At 38.0% G+C, this 24,548-nt stretch overlaps 1 protein-coding gene across 1 annotated transcript; it reads right to left on the bottom strand.

Moving 5' to 3' along the window:
- Positions 1 to 9,242: 9,242 nt before the first annotated feature.
- senju (UDP-galactose transporter senju) lies at positions 9,243 to 24,204 on the bottom strand. The gene is made up of 6 exons (XM_089238155.1): positions 23,873 to 24,204; positions 20,359 to 20,476; positions 18,640 to 18,686; positions 16,953 to 17,092; positions 14,997 to 15,173; positions 9,243 to 13,164 (listed from the first exon to the last, which is right to left on the bottom strand). The coding sequence occupies exons 1-6, from the start codon at positions 23,955 to 23,957 to the stop codon at positions 12,694 to 12,696; spliced, it is 1,038 nt and encodes a 345-aa protein (XP_089094281.1). The 5' UTR covers positions 23,958 to 24,204; the 3' UTR covers positions 9,243 to 12,693.
- Positions 24,205 to 24,548: the final 344 nt, after the last annotated feature.

The following is a 24,548-nucleotide window of genomic DNA, read 5'->3' on the forward strand; positions in this document are numbered from 1 at the left end:
AGTGTGAGTGAGACTGTATGGTTGAGTGAATGACTACATGAATGATCCAGTCGCTATGTGAGTGAGTGACCGTATTAGTGATCAAGTAAGTGACCGTATTAGTGATCAAGTAAGTGACCGTATGAGTGACCAAGTGCTTGGCCGGATGAGTAACCATGTAAGTGACCGTTTGAGCGACCACAGTCACCCTCCCACTCTTTCACTCATTCACTCGCCTCTTCAATTTTGGTCACTCATACTATCTTTACGCATTCATTTGGTCTCTCATACGGTCACCCATACAGTCACTTGATAACTCACCCACTCACTTCGCCACTCACACGGTCAGGACAGACAAAATGGCTGAGTTGAAACGTCGGGAGGTTTAATCTCAGGGGCGAATTGTGCCGGAGACGAAACATGCCAGGGGCGAAAAGTCGGAGGCGAAATTTCCGTAGACCGCGCCCGTCGTGGTGGGCGTATCTCATTGAAACTTGATATATCCGTTATTTGGACTATGGGAAAAAGATAACTGCGGTTAAAAAGCGACACCTTTTCACTTAGTGGCCAAAAATTGAACTATTTTTTTAATTGAATATTTTTTCTCTTCATGATCCATATATCTTATATACAGGGCCATCTTAAGAGCATGATGCCCCCCCCCCCCGTGCCAAGTGATTTTTCTGTGAGGCCCTACATGTGATGAATTCTGAAAAAATTCAACTACTTCTCATTTTTCTGAGGGCCCCCCCCCCCCTTCTGCCCGGGTGGGCCCATGCGTTAGGACGGCACTTGCTTATATACCCAAGTTTCACCAAAATACCTCCATCAGAATGGGCGCTGCATAATATGTCTGAGTAGTGTCAGTTTATTTGTTACCACCCTGTATTTAATACATTTATCAAGGATATTTCCGTCATGGAACGTCGGCACCAAACCTCTAATATATATAAAAATGTTTCCTTATTAAAAATATCTTTCGAAATAACGGCGGAGGGGATTTTTTTCTTCTTCGCCACCATCTTGGATATTACCATGTAAAGAATTTGCATATCTTTCGCGTAAGAAGGAAATTTGAAAAAGAACAGAAAGGACCAGAAGATTGCATTTCCTTGGAGGTAATAAACCGTCCCTCGATACAATGGACGGTCCGCTGGATACGGGACGGAGACGTATAACGATAATAATAATAATGATCATCATATTGCCCGCTGACACATACACACAAAAACGCAGCGGGTGGCCAAAGCTTTAAGGCTTCCTCGGATAAAAGAGGCTAAAATTACTCATTTCCAACCCTTTATATACACATATATGACGCCCATTCTCGGATTCTCTTGATACCGCCGTGCGATAAGTGCGTTATGAAATAAAAGCCAATTTTATTAGGGCCGAATGTATATAGTGGTTTCTCGCAGGGCTTTTTCTAGCATCTGGAACAGTGGTGCACGGGTCCCGGTGAGTGGGGGGAGGGGTGCTATGTGACGGACCTTTCGTTCCGGGGAGGGCGAAACATTATCCGCAATAGTAGAAGAATCGAATGGAGTAATGAAAGAAGTGCTAAAAACATTCGTTTATGGCAGGGGCGTCGGAAGTGTTTCGAACTTGTGGGTGCTCGTCTTGAGTCCCATGTAGGAAATTTCGATTTCTGAATCAATTCTGTGGGTGCTCGGACCCGTTTTACAAACTTCCGTGGGTGCTCGAGCACCCACAGCACCCCCGGCTACGACGCCACTGGTTTATGGTACGATATTCAAAGGGGGGTAATGCACGGCTTCTACGAGTTTCGATGGTTACACCTGTCATCTATGCGATCTGGGGATAAGCAATAATTTTAGACGTATCTAGGGGTAAGAAAGTTTTTTTTTTGGGGGGGGGGGCAAAAATTTCCCACACTTGTCTACGGAAAGTAAGCCTCCTACGCATTTCTGAATTAGCTCGCTACGGTCTTGAGCGCTGCCATATATATTTCAGAAATGAAGTGTAATAATTGAATATTTATAGCGCTTGTAGGCCCGTTGCTCTCTGTGGCGAGACTTTTTAACGGGAAGATCAGCTCGCATTCGCGCCTCGACGTTGGGAACCGCAGAAAACTGACTTCCGCCGACCACCACTATGGCGCCGGTGGGGTTCGAACCCGGGATCTCGCGAGGCGAGTCCGTCACTATGACCACTCGACCACCAACCACAGCGGCAATTTGGCGAAGAATGTTACTACGTTCCGTGCGTTTTCGTCTCATAAATTATGGTTCGGCCCATATACTGTGCGTAATGACCTGAAATTAGTTGGCCAATTGGGCAAACGATTTTTAACGGATTCGGCTGCATGTTTCTTTGTCTAATCAGCCGCATCACTTCTATTAAGAAACCAACAAGATTCAAATTATTTTTAGCTGTTTTAGTATCGCTTTTGAAGGTTTGTCCCGGTCCAATCATACCGATGACTGTGGGGACAACTAAAACTATCAACATGATCAATAACATGCCTCATCACGTTGGACAGATCACGCGATCGAGCCTCGGTTAACATTATTGGCTGATTCGAGATGCGATCCCCGTAGTTGGTGCGGGATTTATTGCATTGGATCACCATTTAATATATATTACATGAATTTATTTATATATTTGAAAAAAAGCCAGCTATCAATCTTTTTTTTCTTTTTTTTATACAAAGGGATGGAAATAGAGGTATTCCAAGCACGTTTCACACGTTTTACTCCACATCATGTTTGACATTTGACATGGAATATGAATACATCTGAAATTTCTCTTTCTTCGCAACGAGTCTGGAATCGTAGTTCTCAACCTCAGGCCATGTGGTCTTCCCTACCCTCCTTGCAGCCCTAAGACATTCGTGGGAAAGAAGAGGGAGTGGTCAAGGGTAAAAATAAAGTGAAAAGAAGACTCGTGACCGGTGGTTAAAAGACCACATACATGTCAACTTTGGAACAAAGCCTCTCCGTTGTAGCAACGCTCATCACTCGCAGGAAAGAAGGGAGAGGGGTCACACGAAAAAAAATTTAAATTCCAATTTTTTTTTCTCATGGCATAAAATTTAAATCCATTTTCTCCAACTTTAAAAAAATATTGTGAATATGACATTTTCTATATCACTATATCAAACTAGCAGTAATACCTGGCACTGCCCGGATATTGGGAGCATTAAAAAAGTGACAAACCTTATTGGGAACCAAGTAGAGATGGGACGAATATTCGGCTGCTATTCAGAACTTTAGCCGAATATTGCTTTAGTATTCGGCCGAATATCTGTGTAAATATTAGCAAAACAAAAAAAATTTTAAAAACTATATTAATTTGAATTTTTTTGCATAAATTAACAGTTTACTAACTATATTTTATTGTGTGGTGGCGCATACCTATCACTTTCTGTGTAAGAGATTATGTCAGGGTGAATTTCTAGGATAAGTAAAACATGAAGCTGAAAATAGAATCCAACTGCAATAAGGTAGAATAAGTGAACATGAATTACAAAAGTTCACTAACAGAAGGATGTACCTGGACAATAAACGTTTTTGTTCCGGATAATGTCTCACAAGTCCTTGAAATGATCAGAGAATGAAGCAGTTTTCAGGACGTCATAGATTTATTCACAGAAAACTGCTATTTTACACGTATTTACAAGCAGACAGAACGCGATCGACTAAAAGTCCAACACAACACTGACTCTCTCTCTCTTTCTGTCCGTGCATCGTTTTTATAGACTCGTCGAACCTTCGAGAGCATAGGCGGAGATAGACTTGGAAGTCTGGGGGGGGGGGCAAGATGATGATGATGACAATTCATATATGCATATATACATTAGATCAGTCGACTCCACCTTTGACGCTGGGGGAGCAGCATCTCCGCCCATGTTCGAGGGACAGTTTCCAGAGAATTCTATTTCGTTGTACCATGTTGGTGGCGCCACTTTCCAAAGGTCAAAACAGATTCTCGAGACCAGGCATCTTCTACCCGTTGCTCGCGAACACCGTGGTGCTCCCTGAACAACTCGGAGTGTTCGATGCTTTTATCCAATTTTATTCTCGCGAGCACTTGATCAACGTTCCAATTAAACACTTTGAACAAATTGCAGTCAAAAACTGAAATTATCCTGATTTCATACATTTGTATGTCAAACATGCCGTGAGGGGTGCTCTTCTTTTGATGATGGGTACAGGTAAAATGTTCGCGACTAGAAAAAAAGTTGAAGACCTCTGCTCTAGACAAATCTAGAAGTTTCGAGCATATCTTGGCAACTGGAGATTACTGTCTCGAGGGGTTCTTAAAAAATTGCGGAAAGACCAAATTTTCGTAACAGTATTGAGCTACTGAAAGGGGCAAAGAACATCTAGAGAGGAAAAATACCTCGTAAATATACTGTATATACGATGCAATTAATACTTGAGAGTAAATAATGGTTGATATTTTAATTAGATGCAAAATTGTAACAAGTGTTGAAAAAAAAAATTGATTCTGTAAGTACAGTAATACCTCGGCTAACGAACACCTTGGTTTATGAATTTTCTGGCTAACAATGATTTTTTCGTGATTTTTCAGCTTCGGCTAACGAATGCAGATTCAGCTAACGAACATTTTCGATGATATGAATGTAAGCACTAACATAAAAAAATATCTCCATCGTGAGCTGAAGTTTCGCACCAATCATCATCAGAATCAGTGTCACTAGAGCCACTTTTGCGAGCATGTTTGCATCCACTGAGAGCGAATTTCTGAGGACTACGGGTGAAACTGTCGGATGCGCTCCATATTTTCGTCTGACATTCGGGGACGGCCAGTAGATTTCCCTTTACACAGACAACCCGTGTCTCGGAATGATTTATACCAGCGGTTCTCAACCGGTGCTCCGCGGAGCCATAAGGGCTCCGTGGCCGCTCGAGGAAAATAAAAAGAAACCAGTAAATTTGAAAAAAAATTAATATTTTTTAATAATAAAAATAAGTCAGTAACTTTGATGCATAAATAAGAGATAGGCCTACGGGGCTCCACCATAGAAATTATATACCGGAAAGGGCCCCGTGGGTCAAAAAAGGTTGGGAACCGCTGGTTTATACCATCGACTAATACTCTGAGCGGTAGGAAATTCAACACCAGGGTATTGCCAACGAAAAGCATGATGAACAGTTGTTACGGAATCACACTTCGCGAAGCTTAGAACACAAAACGATTTCTGTTGTGTAGGCGCCATCTTGACAAACACTGAAGTGGCGGCCGAAGGAAGAGCGTTAGCGCTACCTGTCGGCAACTGCGTGAATTTCGAGATTTCCCTCTTTCTACCTATACGTTATTCGCTCAAAACGGATTAAAGGCTGAATAGTGACGATTTTTTTAAATCGGGCGATTCTTTCTGAAATACTCTGTATATATATATTGATATACCACGTAATTCATGTGGCAAACCGATTAAAAAGCAACAACCCATTTTAATTGAAAAATTATAAAAGGTAGTTCCTTTTTCATTAGATAGGTGGCAGCAGGGGTCTTACAGCAGAGCTGCTTCTTTCATCTCATGTCACAGTGGAACTTCCGCTGCCATCTACTAAAAATAAAAAAGTTATACATCGTAGTTGGTCGTCTGCTTCAAAACATCCAATTGCCTGTGGATTTCTGCAGCAAACTTAAAAACACAACTAGTATTGCAGCACACAAAATATATGCTGGTATCATACTATATATTGTTGATTTTTATGCGGAAAACCAGTTAAATGCCCAGTTTTACTTAAAGAATTATGACAAATAGCTTTGTTTTTATCTGATAAGTGGCAGCAAGGGTTCCAGCACAATGTTTGTATAAAAAAAAGGTGTGATTACTTTTAAACTGGTAGTCAAAGTTAGGGAGGCTAGCCAATAACTCTTAGATTACTACGAAGTATACATAGTAATCTTGGGGGTACCGGACTAGCCGAGAGGTCTGGAAGCAGGGCAATCTTATTAACATTCTTCTTCCCTATTTCCAGCCCTTGTCTTGAGAACCCAGAGATTCGGAGATTGTTCCACTTATCCGGAGATTCACTAGATCCAATCTGGTAAGAGATCATTCTATTGGTCGGAACCAAAAATTCCACTCTTTATATCCAGATGTTTTTTAAAAACTGAGCTCAAATCTATTTTCACAGGCTTAACTCGGTATAATGCCATCTCAATTGTAATGTCAGGTTTTGAGAATTCCTGCCAGCATATTTAGCAAATTGAGCTCATATCAATCCATTTATAAGTTCATTTTTATTCGGCCACTAGTGGTGACGTTATGCCCAGGACCCTGACTGTACTTAAAAGTTTAATGTCTGTATGCTCCATAACTTTCCGCCGATGTCATCTCGCTTATCCGACATACACTTTGGTCCCATGAGTGTTGGGTAATCAGGAGAATACTATAACCCTCAACCACCAAGTCATGACAATCTGAGGTGTCATTGAAGCATTTCAACATTCCTAAAGGTGACATGGAACGTAAAAAGTTTTGGAACCCCCCCTCGTCCCAACAACACAGGATAATTTAACTATACAGTACTGTAGCAAAACACCTACACAACTGTGGCTATACAGATTCACCTATTTGTCCTGCGTATGGAGAAGAAGACGAAACTCCACTCCACTATGTGGGACGATGTCCCGCCTTCTCTATCCCGAGAAGGAACTACTTCGGTGATCATCAGGTGACACTAAGTGAAGTTGTTAATGCTCCCAGCATTTACAACCTGGTAAATTTTCTCAATTACACTAAACACCTAAATTCATGGTGAGTTTCAATTCTGCTTTAACTTGAACTTTCATGCATTACTATTTAATAACTTCATGTTGAGTTCGCAGTCATATCTCTGAGACCTTCTCTGCTCCTTTTCTAAAAGGGCACCGCAGACAGGAGCAGCCTCAAATTTTCTGACATGGCTTTACCGGTTGGGGTTCTCCATAATCTCCCATATACAGAGATTCAATATAATGTGGTAACAGGTACCATAACTTTCGTCCCCGGAGCAGCCACCAAACTCTGGGTATTTCCACAGAATAATGTTTTTCTTCATTCTCACATGACCCACAACTCATGTTGAACCACTTGGTGTTAGAGCAATGAGCAAAATTTGCCTAGGCTTTTCCCCTATGGGACGCCAAATGATGATGATGATACAGTACTGTAGCCAGTAATCAAAAGAAAACTTGTTTTGACATGAATGACAATAATTAACATATTTAATTCCATTATGTAATAATAAACAATGTCAATAAAATAAAACTAATCATATTATCAAATAATATAATACTGAAGAGCGTCTACGAGGGATGCCATTTAGTAAATAGAGAGGCATTTTTCGGCATTACTAAAATTGTTCTTTTTTTTTTCAATACCATTATCATCACTATACAAGTGAGTTGAACCTCCCATAACAGACTTTTTTTTTTTTGATACCATGAAATAAAGCTTCAATGTATTTCACTATATATATTCAGCGACCATGGGTGTCCGTTATTGAGGGGTTACTAATTATAAAACACATAAATTGCAGCACAGGAACAATGGGTATATTCAAATAATATTTTTCTGTAAATTACTGGCCAAGTGAATCAAACTACAAACGGGCTCGAGTCTTGTAAGGCAGGCTACCACTTCTATTAAGACCGTACATGGACCTCATAAACATTTCTCTGGGGAAACTCTAATGAATCTGTGCACGCTTGAGTATATTAGGTACTAATGGCTGACCCTTATTATCGCTATAACCAATCGCTATATTCCCTGTGGTTTTTTTTTTAAACTATTATACTTTATTTTGGAGAGGCAAAACCATTTTCTCGTTCAAATATGGACAGACAATGAATCTGCATTCCTTTATAAGCACCCCTAACGTATTTATGATGACAGAAATATGAGTGTTTCGCATTCAATAAGTGCTATCATCTGTCTTCCATATTGGAATTAAAAGATTTTTGTGTTTATGTGAGTATCGTGTTGGAAATCTGCCAGCTCTCTGTGGAGAGATTTGTTTTTACCGTGGAAGCCCCATTTAGTCATGCGTATCAGGACCCCCCCCCCCCCTGGAATTAAGTGAACCTGGTCAACAACCATGCTTTCTCCTCATATGGACTCCAACCTTTGGTTTCTGAGCATGGTACTTTGACCAAAGCGTCCATATTTTAACATAATGAACAACTATGTCCTGTTTAAACAGGTAGGCGAGGGACCCAGTTTCTGTTGTTTCAACATGCTTCATAACGTTGAAGCGGGGTATGTTCTCAATGTTACTCTACTTCATCATACAAAAACTCTGGCCACATCACTACACTGCAATTTACTGGTGTCATAGAGTTGAGTTGGAAATGAAGGCACCATCTCTCAGTGGTTACCTCAAACTCGTTAGGGAAAATATCTTATTCATATTCTTTCCCGGATCAAACCTGGGATCTGATGACACCCTACACGGCGGGTAGACAAGCATCTTACCACCACGCCACTCAGACGCTATAATATGATGTTACACTAGAACTTCTCAACATAACATGGCTCGTACCATAAGCAGATGTTCTCTTGAGATGGGTATTCAGGAATCGGACTGCCCTGGCTCTGAGCCTTAAGCTTAACTTTATTAAGCATCTTTGAGATGAACTGTAACATTGGTAATTGTGTCTTTCACAAAAATGGTGTGTTATTGTATATGAATATTCTAATATTTGGTGAGAGACTAGTGATAGCCAGCAACGATTGCAGTAAACTATGCATCAACCCAGGGCCAGAACTAGAGGGGGCAACTGCTTCGGGCGGCAAAATTTAGGGGAAGAGGTAAATTTTAAGTGAGAACAAAAAACACACTATTATAAAATTTTAAAGTGGTTGGGGCCGCAAAATAACATGAGAATCCTAGTTAGGGCCCTGATTAACCCGTTATTAATTTCTGCTGTATTTAGCTGGTAACTTGAAACATCAAGGGTTCGGATGCTCATGATCAAACAGTGTAGTATAGGCGACTACAGACAATCTCTTCAAAAAGTTCATAATAATCACATATGTCTTTTTTCTAAGTAATGGTGTCTTAAATGCATTATTAAAGAGTTCAAGCTATATGTTATTGATATTGAACATTGCATATGCCCAAGTCACCTTCTTTAGCAGTAAACGGCAAACAATAGATGCGTATGTTATAGTTTGAAACAGCTTTATAATGAGAATGCATGCTTCATTTGTGCGAGAGAGTTATTCCAGCTCAGGTAATTTGTTTATCCACTGAGTGCTGCAGACATCAACAAAGCTGGTTAAAGAAATAATTTTTTAATCAACTCTGGACATCAACATTTGTTTGGCAGACAAGCTCATAGGAGCCAAAATTTCAGGCAATCACAGATAAGCACTCTACTTTACACTCAACTTCAAAAAGGTCTCAACAGGTTTGGATGGAGCTAAATTTTGTCAAGACACACACATTTAATACTCATAAAAAATACCCCAAAATACCCATGTCAAAAATTTGCTCAAGCCGAACACAGCTCAACACTAATTTTAGACATAAAAGACAGCTGAATTCTTATCACCAAACACAATCGACAAGTACTTATATACTTGATTCTTGTTTTAACAAATACCATTATAGCGAAAAAAATCTCATTTTAACAAAAACTTTTCTAATCCCCTAGGTAAGTTTACATAGGAACAATAAAAAAATCTGGAATTCCTTTATAACAAAATTTTGTTATTACAAAGCGATTTTTCCGGTCTCTTTTAATTTGATTATAATGGAATTCGACTGTAGTATGTGTGAATTTCTATTCAATTATTGTGTGTTCCATACAAGTTATTGAAAATATTATAAATCATGCATTCAAATATAACAAAATGCAGTCAGACCTCAGTATATAACATCAACCATTTCAACTCACTCCATTTATAATGACAGTTTTTACAAGTCCTTGCAGCATAAATATCAAGTTGAACAAACTCGTTAAGTCACCCCCACTTATTTAATCTCTTTCATCTGTTTTGCAGGGGTGATGTTATATTGAGGTCTGACTGTACATTCCAATAGTTACCTCCACAATGCAAAGCATGGGATGATCACTTTAAAACTTACATTGATCAATCATCGAGTCAGCCATACAGATGGCACCAAATGAAACGAGAACTCAAATTATCCACCATGTTACATGGGCGAGTATCACAAAATGTCTAGTTGTAAATAACATAATGAATGCCAAAATCTTTGGCATTTTCAAATCTCACAACAACAAAAAAACACTCATCAATAATGAAAAGCAGCATTTGATACTTTTTCTTTGACTATCACAATAACAATTTTCGCAGAAAATAATGCCCAGCGCAAACTTAATACAATAAGGTATTCAGTTTTTTTACACATCAAATATGAAACAGTTCTGCAAACAATTTTTCATACCACTCTTAATTAAACAAAGAAAAAAAAAGAAAGCAAGGCTATCTGAATTGCAAAAAAATCCCTGCATTATTAATTAATTCAAAATCCACTAAAATCTATTTTTGACTATCAGATGTATTTTGGGCTGTAGCGGATTCATCTGTGTTTCGATGGTATAGGCATTACCACAGATACATCAAGATGACATTGCCTTGGCTTCCTGAAAAGCCCGAACTTTTCTGACTTACCAAAAATGCTGCCTCTCACAGCATTTTCTGTACCTTTCATATAAATTTCTCACAAAGAGCACAGTGAATTCTGACTACAATTCCACAAGTGATTTTTTTAAAAACCTTCAGTCCTCAGAACAAAGGCCTTCAAGGACGTGAGCTTTGCACAAATAAAAAGATAACTGAGAAAGTTATGTGGCCTATAAAATGTAAGCTATAATGACCATAAGGTGTGAGTGGTCCAAGGAGAGATTCCTTGAGGGTCCAGAGGCTACAAAACAAACTGCCACAAGAATACATCTTTGTAGCCTGATCCTAAAAATATATTACCATTGTCAGGATGTAATATCCAAAAATACTAATAATTTAAATTTCTCTATCACAATTGTCTAGGAATCAAACCGAAATCAAATATTTACTGCATGTGTCTGTACAAATACCAAAGAAACTAATACTTGGTAAAAATGTGACTATATCAGTCATCACCAACGACTCCAGTCTACTGCTTTAGAGGTGATTTGCTAGTTTCACAAACTTTTATTAGGGAAAACCTAACAATGTAAATGTTTGTGTGGGATGTATCTATAGTAGGTGTAGCCATGTAGTATCAAAATCGGCAAACTTTAAAGGTGCTGCAATGTTTTATGTCCAATGCTGTAGCTAATGTGACTTGACCGCCTAAATTTGTAACCTATAACACAGACTTTTCAAAGATTCCAATGAAAACATGATTATTCAACCTCTCATATCAATGGGGGGAGAGCTGACAACTACAAAATATTAAAAAGATATCCCTCCAGTGTGATCTGATATTAAAACATGAACAACCCCTAACACAAATTTTATTTCCAAGCACAAAATAACCATATTTTTTTACCATTGCTTCTGACTACAATATCATTCATGAGCATGACTAGATCTACACAAGATTTTGCATTAATTCAGGATAAACCCAAATGAGACAATATATTTCACCAGCCACCATATTTTTAACTCCAAAACAGTTTAAGTCATACTCTGGCACAAACAAATCTGATTAAAGTTGCCTGAGAGAGAGAGTGTCACCCATTCATTCACTGCGAGGGGCTTAAAAAAATCAACAAAATCAGTCATATAACTAGATATCAAGAGATATAATTCACTCATTCAAGAAAACATTGCTTAATGTAAGCATTAATCACAGAATACATTTGGTTTAATAAGTTTGAATTAAATGATTAAAAATGTGATCAGCCAGAGACAAGCTGATAAAAGACAAATGTTACTGATATGAACATGCAGTTCTTCTTCTAGGTTATATTTACACCAAGGCTTAGTGGTCAAATTATGACCACAAATCTCATCTGTGAGACAGAGAAACGACAGAAAAATTCTAAGAGTTCTCGTCTAGTTATGATCAGCATATTTTCCACTGTAATTGCCTCCCACGGAGTCACAGACGAATCATCTGGTTGTATTTTCATCATTGAGGAATTGCTCAGCAACCAAAAAGAAGAATCATATGTTCATATGCAAATGAAAGTTTATTTAAATCTTAGATGGCTCCATCACATTTAATATCACAAGAAGTAATGACATGGCGCAAATCCTTAAATAAATCATTTTTCCCCTAACAAAATCAACTGCACTACAAATACAATCATCAAAAATCTCAAACATAGTAAACATACATAAAATATATAAATCTATTGCCCGTATTGAATGGGAAAAAAAATGACTAGTCTAGCTTACCATGAAATTAATCAGCAATACCCCTCCCCCATAATGAATTCCCAGGGAAAAAAATTTAATTTGTTTTTATTTTAAGCCAAATTTTTAGGAAACGACAAAAATCCACACACTTTTCTTATGCATAGTAATGGTTCTATATAAATAAAAGTCTTGATCAAACAGGATATACCAAGACTGGACAAATCTCCAAGAAATTGCCTGCCTAACTTACAATAACGCTAGAATTCAATTATGCTAGTGTATGGCATGTGGTTAGAAAAAAAATAGGTACTCAGTCAAACTTTTTACGTGTCCTGCATGTCAAGCAATAGATTTGTCCAGCCCTGCAATATACCTTTTATCAGTGTATAAAATTTCAATTTTAAAAAAGTATGTCATTTTTAAACTAGTTCTTGTTCCTGTTCGCTCATCTCGATTTGTTCCTTACTCTTATTCACAACAGGATTCTGCGAATATAAATATGTTGCATATGACACAATAGCTATGGCCACGACGGTATAGATATCGACGGGTATCCCGAATATGATCCAGCACAGAACTGCAGTGAACATCAGCTCGATCGCGCTGGCAAACGTCTTCATTATAGAATTCAGGTTCTTCAGAAACACTGACGTTATTATCCCACACGCTGCTCCATTGAACATGATGCTCAGGACTAAAGGTTTTATCACAGTGGATATAGCAGCATTTGAAAATGCAGTTGAGGCCTCTCCATTGAGAAGAAGAACGACAAAGTTGCATATTATGCAGTCTATGTACATGAATATGTTCTGCAACATCAGGTGTATGTCAGCACCAACATCCTTCAGGAGATATTCATTATATACACCCGCGAAACATGAACAGAACACCTGTAATGTATAAAAGTGTTTCAATCAATTTCACCAATTACAAAAAATCATCAATAATGACGCATCTCAACTTAAGAAGATAATTGGCTTCTGAAAGTTACGCGTAATAAGAAAGAAGCTGAAGTAAACACGACTACTAAACCACGTATGAAACTCGTCCACATTCCTCTGCAGAACTTCTAACGAATTAGTACATGCTGGAATGGGCATGTACGTGTTGTGAACCTATCGCATAGCTGCCAACTTTTGAAAATGAAAATTAGGGAGATTTTCACGCGGCACCATATTTTATGCTAAAACCACTCTCTAATAAACAAAAGGGCATTTTTCAAATAAAATAGGGATTTTCCACACATGGAAGTTAAAGCATAGGGAATAAAATCCCTACTGAAAAATTGAAGTCAAATAAAATAGGGATTTTACACACATGGAAGTTAAGCCCTAGGGAATAAAATCCCTACGCAAAAAACAAGTGAAATTGGGTGCCAAAACTTCAAAATGGTGATCTAAAAAAATAAATATTGTGTTCAATCAGAAACGATGCGAAAACAAACATTCTGCGCGAATGACCCCAAAATCATAGGAAGATGAGGGGAAAAAAAGCATCAATTTTTCAAGAACACTGACTTTTTGTGACACTTGCTTGATGTTTTTTTCATTTCACATGAGTGATGATGGCAGTCTTTCCATGACCGATGTTTATGTCCATAACACAACTTGTACAAAAAGGAAAAGTCTGCCCGTTTCTGGAACGTTTGATGAAAGGAAATTCATCTGGGAATAAGTATCTTTAAAATTCATTAAATATGGTTTTGCTTATCAGTATTCATGTTTCGTTATATCGCACGTACATAACTTCAACAAAATAAGTTTTGACCACATGCGCGTGACTATAATCTTTAATTATTATCCAAGACTATTGGCTGCTAAGCTATTTCCCTGCACGATAAGACAAACAACTTTCTTGTTACCATCAGAGGGTTTGTATAACTTCCTTAAAAAAGGAGTTTCCTCATTTACGACGTGTGACATCATTTCGAAAGGGGAAAAAAACAGAGGCAAAAGACTTTATGCCCCACAAGAAATTCCTTACGAATTGTTTTCAGAAGAGGGAATTTTTCTTAAATGAAGTAGGGAATTTTTAGGAACAATTAGGGTTTTTTGTGATTTTTGTAAAAATTTGGGAGATTTAAGAATTTTTCGGGAGGTTAAGAGATGAAGCTAAAATTTGGGAGATTCCTGGAAAATTCGAGAGACTTGGCAGCTATGCTATCATGAAGGTTGTTTCTATGCAATGCTTGCTATGTATAGTGCTGCCATCTATCAATTTTTCTAACTATGAGTGAAGTGTTATGATTGCATGATCATTTCATAGTGGGCCTGTTGCTCCCTGTGGCGAGACTTTTTACCGGGGAGATTGGCTCGCATTCGTGCCTCAAAGTTGAGAACCAAACACGACTACTGTAGCTCATCTGGTCCTATCATTTCTGGAAAGAACTTTGTTTCCCCCCCTAATATCAAGTTATGCTGAATCTGTTTTATATTATGCACATCTCCCTCAAAACACTGGTGGTCATCTATATAGTTTAGACACTATTTTGGTCACTCTCATACTCCAGGTCACGCTTTTGGTTGCTGAATGACCTGGTTCCTTGCTCTTCAAGTCACTTCCCTGCTCGCAAATGTGCTGGGTCATTCTTTCGGTTATTCTCATGCTTGCATGCTCAAGGCCATTCATTTGATCACTCACTCTGATGATGTTAATGAACTTTTTCTCGTTGCCCATTCGTGCATAAATTATTGAGAACCAACAATACAAAATGAGTACTCACCTGCACTAATACCAAAAGTAAGTAAAAGTTGACTTGTGGGTGTGAAACTTTGGAGCTGTCTCCTTGAGTAGAGCCACTGACACGGTTGCTAACATGGAGCTGTTTTATAATGCATCCCATCGTCAACAAGACCAAGGACAGCCATTGCTTGCCGCTCAGCTTTTTCTTAAACAACACCTATAACAGAAATAAGAAAAGCTGAAACATTTTCTATTGGTTCGAGTCATCATCTTACATTAAGCTTAGAATTAAAAAATTATGCTTTTCATCTCTACACACCACATATTCATACTACCATTATGCATATCATACTCTTATTCTTATAACACTGGGCAGCATTCAATTCAAGACCGAACAGTGGTTTTATGCTTAAAATCCACAAAATCAACTCGCCACAAACAACCTCCGAATCTAGCAAAAGATTGATAAATGTGCACTATGGGGGTGTGTACAACCTTCTGGTACTTGATAAGAGTCCACTTCTTAACTGCGGATTTGATCTTTACAGGGGTGGAAAGCGACTAAGTGCATTTTGGAGCAGCAAAATTCAGGTTTTGGAGCAGTTTTGGAGTAGCAATTTTGGACCAGCAAAATATGGGATTCTGAGCAATTTTGGAGCAGGAAAATATGAGATTTGGAGCAGATATTTATAAATTGGAGCAGTGAAATTAACAAGAATATTTTCGTTAACCCTCAACCCTTTGAATGATTAAGACAAGAGAAAATGAATTTAAGAAAAAAAGTCTTAGACTTGCAAGGCTGTAGCTGGGGGGGGGGGGGAATTGAGGCTCTGGGCGCCCCCCCCCCAACCCGAAATGTGGGGAAATGACCAAAAAAAGGGGAAAAGATGGCCAAATCTATTGTTTTATCATTTTGGTTTCCCCCGCCCCCCGTCCCCGAACAAAATTTCTGGCTGCAGACCTGTAGACTTGAATGGTTTTGTCAATGTATATACAGTCGAATCCCATTATAGCGAAAATCTCGTTTTAACAAACACTTTTCTAATCCCTCAAATAAATATACATAGGAACAATATAAACAACCTGAAATTCCTTTATAACGAAATTTCGTTATAACAAAGTGATATCTCTCCAGTCTCATGGAATTCGTTATAACAGGATTTTACTGTAGTAAGATTCTTAATATCCAACTGAATGGTCTGGACACTCCAGGAACGCATCTTTTTCCACCTGCATGTGTGTGAGTAAAAGAGGCTGACTATATCACATAGCATACCACATTATACACTTTTTTCCCTATGGCTCATGAAAACCTGCTTGGGCATATATGCATAGCGTACATAGTGTAAAATGAAAGATATATTCAGGTTTTCATCTTTTATTAAATTCTCCTTCATCCAATGAAATTATTTATCTCAGCCATCTCTAAGCATTTGTATTTTTTTACCGTGCTTTTTGGTGTTTTATGAAAGTTGCTTTGAAATTATGGGCAGAATGAATTAAACAATTTTTTTCATAGAAATTATGGAAAATCATGTTTCGAATAATGAAAATTTAGGCTAACAAATATGATTCTAGAATGAATTGCCTTTGTTACACGAGATATCACTGCATAATGATATTACTCTCTTGTCCCCCCCCCCAAAATGGAATTTTCATAGCGTTAATATAATCCATCTATAATGAAACTCCTTTGTAACGATAAGTTTCTCTAGTCCCTTGAGTACTGTTAAAAAAATGTTTCACTGTATTTGCTATAAAATGCTTATTCGATCAACTAATTTCTGAATTGTTGGAAAACAATTTACATAGTTTGATATTTGAATATGGCAGTATTCTTTATCAATTTCGAGTAGATAGTGTTTATCAAACCAAAAGTTAACATAGGCACCCTTAGTGTCAAAGCCCTTAGCCTTTGAAATTTTGTTTTTAAAAACCCAAGCGCTGTGGTGAATAAGACAGGAAATGGAGTACTGTATTTCACAAAGCAACTCACCTGAAATACTATGCCGGTAACAACAACTCTGAATTGCATTAGCAGATAATAAGTAGTAGGATCGAATACAGAGAGGTTGATGAACGTGAGGTTGTTGTATATACTGTATAATACAGCAGGAACGAAGTACAGCATGAGCACTGCAAAAAAAAAAAGGTATGAATATAATTTAAATTTCTCAGCATTAACAGATGAAATATTCATCAAATTAACAAGTTAAGCACTGACGATAGATACAGCGTGAACAGAACATCCATGACCATCTAATGTTTAAATCATCTGCCTCCTTCCTCTAAATTTACTACCTGTCCCATATTGCATGTGTTGATAAAGAAACAGGTTTTCATATCCTGCGCAAACAGATTGCCTGATTCTCAGTGATAGGAGAGAAAGCGTTTGCAAAATTATTTGGTATTCGGTACTTATTGCTTACTCCCTGCAATTCTCTTGGCAACTTGGTTGTCCTGGTCACATACTTTTGGAGATTTGTTCCCCCTATCTTAGTTTTTGAATTCTTATCAACTCAACAGCATGGAACTAATGACAAATAAAAGTTTTTGTATTTAGCATTGATGGTATTTTTCTCAGCCACCTCGTTGGGCGTTTCGCCTGTTGTGGCCTTGTATTTGTATTTATTTGTGAGGGTTCATTTTCATCACAGGCAGATTAATATTTTGTTGCCAATAGAAACCTGACCATGTAAAAAATTGGTTTCAGTAGTAATGTCTTAACAGGAAAAAATAAATATTTAACAATCAACCATATGATCTCTCACCCGGGTTTCATGTCACTTCTCAACAGGTTACTCAGAGGACAGAATAATAGCAAGTCTGCTTATGTCAGATGCTAAGATCAAAATGAGGGGTGAGTTTCAGCTTTCGATTTTGTCATTTAGTCAGTTCCTTGATTGGCTGTTGACACTGGGGCATTAGTGGTTGAGAGCTGGTCTGAATCATGCCTCCAACCCAACTTAACAGCCAATCAAGAAATGACCTTGCAAATAACAAATTCTGCAGCAGAAGCTCACCTTCATTTCCACATTATCATAATTATAGGAGACAAAAGTTCTTTAACAATATATATATTCACTAAATAACCAACGATCTTTGACCCCCAGTCACAGGGTAGCCTCATTACTGCTTTGCCCAGGGCCCCCTTCATGTCAAAATCGGGCACTGGAAATTAAATTCATAGGTCAAAACATACATCAGGATTTTAAACTTGTCTTTGCCTTTTCTATCAAGGCTTGAGTAATCCCAGGTGCAAGGTCACCTTGGCGACTGAAAAATCTATATTGACACCTAAAATTTTGTGTGTGTGATTACTAGCTCTGGAAAAAGAAATACTGCTTGACTCCTAAAATATTTGGTTGGCGCCAACATTTTTTTATCATGATTCGTCAAGCCCCGATTCCTATAAGTCTAAGAACTATTTTGGCCAAATCGACAGATACAAATGATTTTCCTTCCTGGCAGAACGAAGTCCAAACTCTCCATTGACGATTAGTGATTTCAGTCATCACCCCTGAGACCCATGTTGGACTTTGTTTAAAAAAAATGTCAATGAGCATACTAATAAATTTCACGAGCCACATTTCAGAAATAATAAAGAGCATGTCATTATTTACATCTCTGTACAGATTTGTGTCTATCAGAGAAATCGTCATAATAATAATAATGATACAAACCTTTAGAATTAGATATAATGTCTTGGATGAGCTTCGATACTTTGAATCTGGAAAATAAATTGAATGAAAATAAAAATATCTGCACATGCGCCTTATAATTAATAACTAAAACCAGTTTCGAATTCCCTATAGCAAGGCTTGACAAAACAAGAAAAAATCTCGGCACCAACCAAATAGTTTAAGGAGCCAAGTGTATTTCTTTTGCCTGAGCTATAATCACACACAGAAAATTTTAGGTGCCAATATAATTTTTTTCTAGTCACCATGGGGACCTGCAAGTTGTCAAGCCCCGCTCAATAGTAAAGTAAAGTATTATACTCTATATGTATGAATCAACCGCACCCTCCCCACTTTCCTGCTTGAGGACCAGAACCATCAAACTGCAAAAAAATGTAATACCAAAGGTGCTGATTCACAGACTTGAAAAATCTGTGGTTTATCAGGTGATGACATATTTCGCATCAAACAAAACATGTCACACAAATAAAAGGGAAAGCACAGTGATTTTTTTAGGATTACGACAGGTTACCATATATAAATCCTATTTTGTGGGATGCATATTTTGCAGTCCCGATTTTTTAGCAATAATTGGCAACTTTTCTTGCTCTTGGCATCATATTTTACAACAGTTGCCAATTTTTCGTACTTGGAATCCAGATTTTCCCATATTTTTCCTAAGAAAACATGGTCAGCCTGGAATTATAAGGACTGAAAGATTGGATAGATAGATAGAATCGCTCACAACCCCAGACTGATGCAAAGCACATTACTTCCATTACCTCATACTGAAAGAAATTTTTCTTTAGGGATTTTTCATTCAGACAAAGCACAATTTGAGGACTTTTCAGGATTTTCCCTTGAAGATACGAAAAATCGTAAGAATCTGATTTTTGACCAGGAGATTTAAATAAGGCTGAAAAATTGGAAGGCTTCCGGGTAAATCTGAAGCATTGGAACCTACGTAAATCGCCTATGTATGCCGCCCACCAAAAAATAGCACACATTTTTAGGCGAAAAATGTTTGTTTCAAAACTAAAAAACTTTCAATGTAAAATAGCCAAAATGGAGAAAAAAAAGAAACACACAGGCGTGGCTGAAACTGATGAGGTTCTTTTCAGCTAGCTAGCGGTCCTCTCTGTCTTGCGATGTTCTATTGTAGTTGCATTATTCATTAAGTTACTGACAACCTCTTTGGTACTATCTTGAATTTTTATTGCTAGAGATGTTTGACGAGCGAAACAATTTTGTGTTACCAATGGGCCAAAAGCTTCAGAAAATCACAGATTTAGAGAACTCTGCTTACAGAATCTTAGCCAAAATAACAGTTGAAGAATAATTAACCCATGAAGCACTCAAGCTAAACTGACGAACTAGCTTATGAGGCCCATTTCATTCTTCGCTACATTTTTAAACTAAATCTTCAGAAATTGAGGCATTAACAGATAATCGAAGTCAACTGTATATGAAGCAGTAAGCATAATTTTTTGGGGCTCCACCCGAGTGTAGGACTGCCGGGGCATCAGAGGAGGATGAAACAGGAGTGTTTGACCACTGGGAGAAACTTGCCGGGCCAGGTCAAAGATTGGGATTTTCTCCAGCACGACATCTCAGACTAATCGCTTAGGCCACAGAGCCTTTTCTATTCAGTTCGTTCTGTAGGTGCGGGAGGCAACTGTAGATATAACACATTTCAAAAATGAGAAAATTCTTTATACTCACTGCTTTAAATAAATGAGAGTGGATGCTACAAGCTTAAGGCACTCGATGAACATAACCACTGTCACTGTGCTATAGCTGAATTTGGAATCTGCTCCTTTTGATGCGGTGACGAGAATACCTACAAAATGTGAGAGTAAAATTAGCGTAACTAGAGAGAACACCTTTTTCTTCGTGAAAATATTCAAAGAATCCCATAGAACCATTTATAAATTTTGTTTTTGGGGAGCGGGGTAAAATTTTAACAAAACACGAGACACAAGTTTAACAAATCGAAGAAAAAAAACGTGTTCTTTTGCTGGAAAAATTATCTTAAATAATGTTTTCTCGGCTTTATTAGAGACACTGTCATAAAATAAAATTGCATACTTAGTTTTATTCTGTAATCATGTTTCTATTTTTCGCCCATTGTTCACTGTATAATACATTACTCTATTTTCAATCTCAATCCCATATATCAGTGTTTCTTAAGACCATGCCTTGTTGCCCCTAGAGGGCGTCACAGTGAGTTGTTAGTACCAAATTGTGCATATTCAGCACTTTAAAGTGGTTCTCATCTGATCTATTCCAAGGAGCGTATGAACGATGACTTGATCAGGGGCCTCACAAGTGGCAAAAGTTTTTTCAAGATTTTCAATCTCGATCCCTTATTTGGAACAAATGCAGTATAATTCAGATCTCCAAGGCCAGCATAATGTGGCACTGGGTTGCCATAACTTCTCTCTCTTTCTAGAACCATCCTTTTTCAGGTGTCCAACGACTAACAGCATCTTCTCCCTTTGTGTAATATTTGAAATAGCGTCATTTCATTTCCCAATGTGCCATTGTCTCCTCACTAGGATATTATCTGGATTATACAGCATATTGCAGGGGTGGGAAGTGACTAAGTCCATTTCGGAGCAGCAAAATTCAGGATTCGGAGCAGTTTTGGAGCAGCAAAATACGGGATTCAGAGCAGATATTTATAAATTGGAGCAGTGAAATTAACAAGAATATTTTCGTTAACCCTCAACCCTTTTCAAAATAAAACTGCAGCATGTCTTTTGTTATCAAACATCTTTTCGTCAGCTTGATTTTTGTTTTTGGTGTTTTAGGCTTTTGGCACCTTGTTTGAAAGAGCGGCTGTCATAAAATTTTTTGCACCTGTCTATTTAAGATGATTTTTGCTTACTGACGACACTATTTGCTGCCTTGAACAACAGCACTTCAAATGAGCTAAAAAAAATTTATAAGTTTTCAATTTTTTTATACTTGGAAAGAAATTGTTGCAAAATGGGAGAGAATTTCGGAAGAATCAACTCGATGTTTGGCAATTCAGCACTCATTATCTGGCGAGATTGGCAATATAACACTCGCTATTTGGCGATTCAGCACTCATTATCTGGCGAGATTGGCAATATAACACTCGCTATTTGGCGATTTAACGCTCATTATTTGGCGATATTGATGATTTAACGCTCATTATTCGGCAACATTGGCAGATTTGACGCTCGTTATTCTGCAAAGTTTCTAAACTAACATTCGTAATTCGGTGGACATGCGCTTTTTACTCTCCGAAAAAAAAATTTCACGAAACATCGGGATTTAACACGGCAATCGACTACAGTAATTTCTGCTGCTTCCAGTGACGACTTTTTTTTTAAAACGGAAACACTCGAATTTGCACTTTAAAGCTGAAAGGCATTGCAAACCATCTTCAGTTCCACAATCACAGACAATATCGGGGTTTCATGATGGAAAGCCCGATCAGGGGCCGATAGTTTAAGTATAGTGGAATAAAACACGCTCTTCTCGTAAAGAAACTTTTCATGACTAGCAGGAACAAAAATTTTTTGGAGCCCTTTCCGAAATTCCAGGCATACTGAAGCAAAATTCGCTATTTGGTGCAGAAAAATGCAAAAATACGCTATTGGAGCAGGATGGCGCAAGATATTAGTTTTGGCGCAGTGCGGCGCAGAGTTCCCACCCCTGCATATTGGCTCCGGATCTCCAAGGCCAACATAATGTGGCACTGGGTTGCCATAACTTCTCTCTCACTTCTAGAACCATCCATTTCAGGTGGCGATAGTAGTGCAGACAATTCAAACGACTAACAGCATCTTCTCCCTTTGTGTAATATTTAAAATAGCATCATTTCATTTCCCAATGTGCCTTTGTTTCCTCACTAGGATATTATCTGATTTATACAGCATACTGTCAGGTTGTATTTTTCCAATATATTTCTTTTTTTTTTTTGTAACTTCTGCCATTTTTTTTTTTTTGTCATGTGCACCTTCTGTTTTTAGTCTCGTAAATATCATTATTTTATACAAAGGTTTTTAACAGCTGGCTGATGCAAAAATATATTTTGGAAAGAGCGAAAATTCAACAGCTCCTGCGAGGAATCGAACCCATGTCCTTTCACTTTCCAGGTGAACGCCCTAGACCACAGAAGCAACGACTATCTTAATCTTTCCTTGGAGCTCATGTGCACTGAACGGGACCATACATAGACAGTCGGGCCTAACTCAGACCAAAGCTTACAATTACTGACAATGCCAGCAGATGGAGACTTATCCGAGGATGTCACTCTCTGGTGGCATTGTCAGTAATTGTGAGCTTTGGCCTGAGTTAGGTCCGCCCGTCCATGTACGGTACCATTCAGTACACACGAGCTCCAATGAAAGATTGAGATATTCATTGCTTCTGTAGTCTAGTGTGTTCACCCAGAAAGTGAAAGGACGTGAGTTCGATTCCCCGCAGAGTCAGTTGAATTTTCTCTCTTTTCAAATTATATCTTCGCATCAGGTAGCTGTTAAAAACTTTTGTATGAATAGTGATATCATCCTCACATCATTACTTTAGTTTATTATTTAAGAGTCTGAATACCCAGAAAGACTTATACCCTGCTCGGCTTGTTATTTCAGAGAGTCCGGGTTTTATTTTTTACACTGAGATTTATACTGTTGCTATAATATTATTGTTGGTTTCCGCTTTCATTATGTTTTTTATGCTAACAATTTTTTTTTTGTTGATTGTAGCATGTTTGGCCTTGGCGACTTCCATCCGGGCCGTCCCACATATTTGGCGCAGAAAAAAGTCTCCAAATATCTTGATTATGCAGCATCGGTTCCATGTGAAGGATTATCATAATCACCGAATTATTGGAAGTCAATTGAAAAAGCCCATTTGAATAATATAAACTTCTGCATACAGACATAGCGACATGTTGAAAAATACGACAACCCAGAGCCCCATCATGACAGTCTCGGCGACTTATCGCGGGGAAAAAGTCGCCAAAGTTGCGGCGGACCATACTGGAGCTGTTTCCGGGTATGTTAAAATTTGTTGTTGCACAAAAATTTAAATCAATTTAACACGATAAATGATTATAACGTTATAGCGGTGACGAGTTATATCATGATCAATTGCAACATGGGAAGGGGTTTTTTATGTTTGCCAACTTCTCAGCCCGTCACCGAAAGGGTGGTGATTTCGTATACAACAACAGTCCAGAGATCAAACACAATCTTCGTACCTTGATTGATGAACAAGATCATGTATACGGCGAACACGATAGCGCTCCATTTCGTAGGAAAGCACTCGTTTAACTTCATCTCCATCTTTGATGCGGCAGATTACAGATGTTAACAGCGGTACTGGTGCCAGGGAGTGACTCTTCACGTGCTATTAACATCTGTTTAAACAAAAGGAGCACGACCACGACGGGCAGAGCGAAAACTTTGGGTTTTGTTTACAGATGTAACCGGTTTTCGATGATGGCTCGATGATGATCACACCCACGGCTCGGTTCGACAGACAGCGAATGAAAGGAGCAAGCAATAACAGAAGACTATACAAGGAAGAAAAAGAAAATAACAGAGCCCTGAATTGAGTCAAATCGAGTCAAGTCAAGAAGGAGAAATAAAATTTTTGAAGGAAAGTTTCTCTAACTGAATTTTTATTCTATTTTTTAAAACAATAAAGTTCATCTGCTAATCAAATGTGATTATGAATGAAAAGTTATTGTGTATTAATAGAAGTAATTGCTCTACGTTGACTTTTGTGACTAAGAGCCGTTGGTCATCTTTTACAACAATAGCTTCTCTAGGCTGAAAAAATTGATTAATTTAAATTTATAAAGTGAAAAAAACATGCGAATAACCACCTTTATCTGCCGAGACTTATCAATCTCAATCATGACTTTCTCTTGT

Source organism: Pholcus phalangioides, unplaced genomic scaffold, assembly GCF_987345545.1.
Source record: "Pholcus phalangioides strain wild (caught in Gottingen) unplaced genomic scaffold, Ppha-v1.0 ptg000010l_1, whole genome shotgun sequence".
Lineage (NCBI taxonomy): Eukaryota > Metazoa > Arthropoda > Arachnida > Araneae > Pholcidae > Pholcus > Pholcus phalangioides.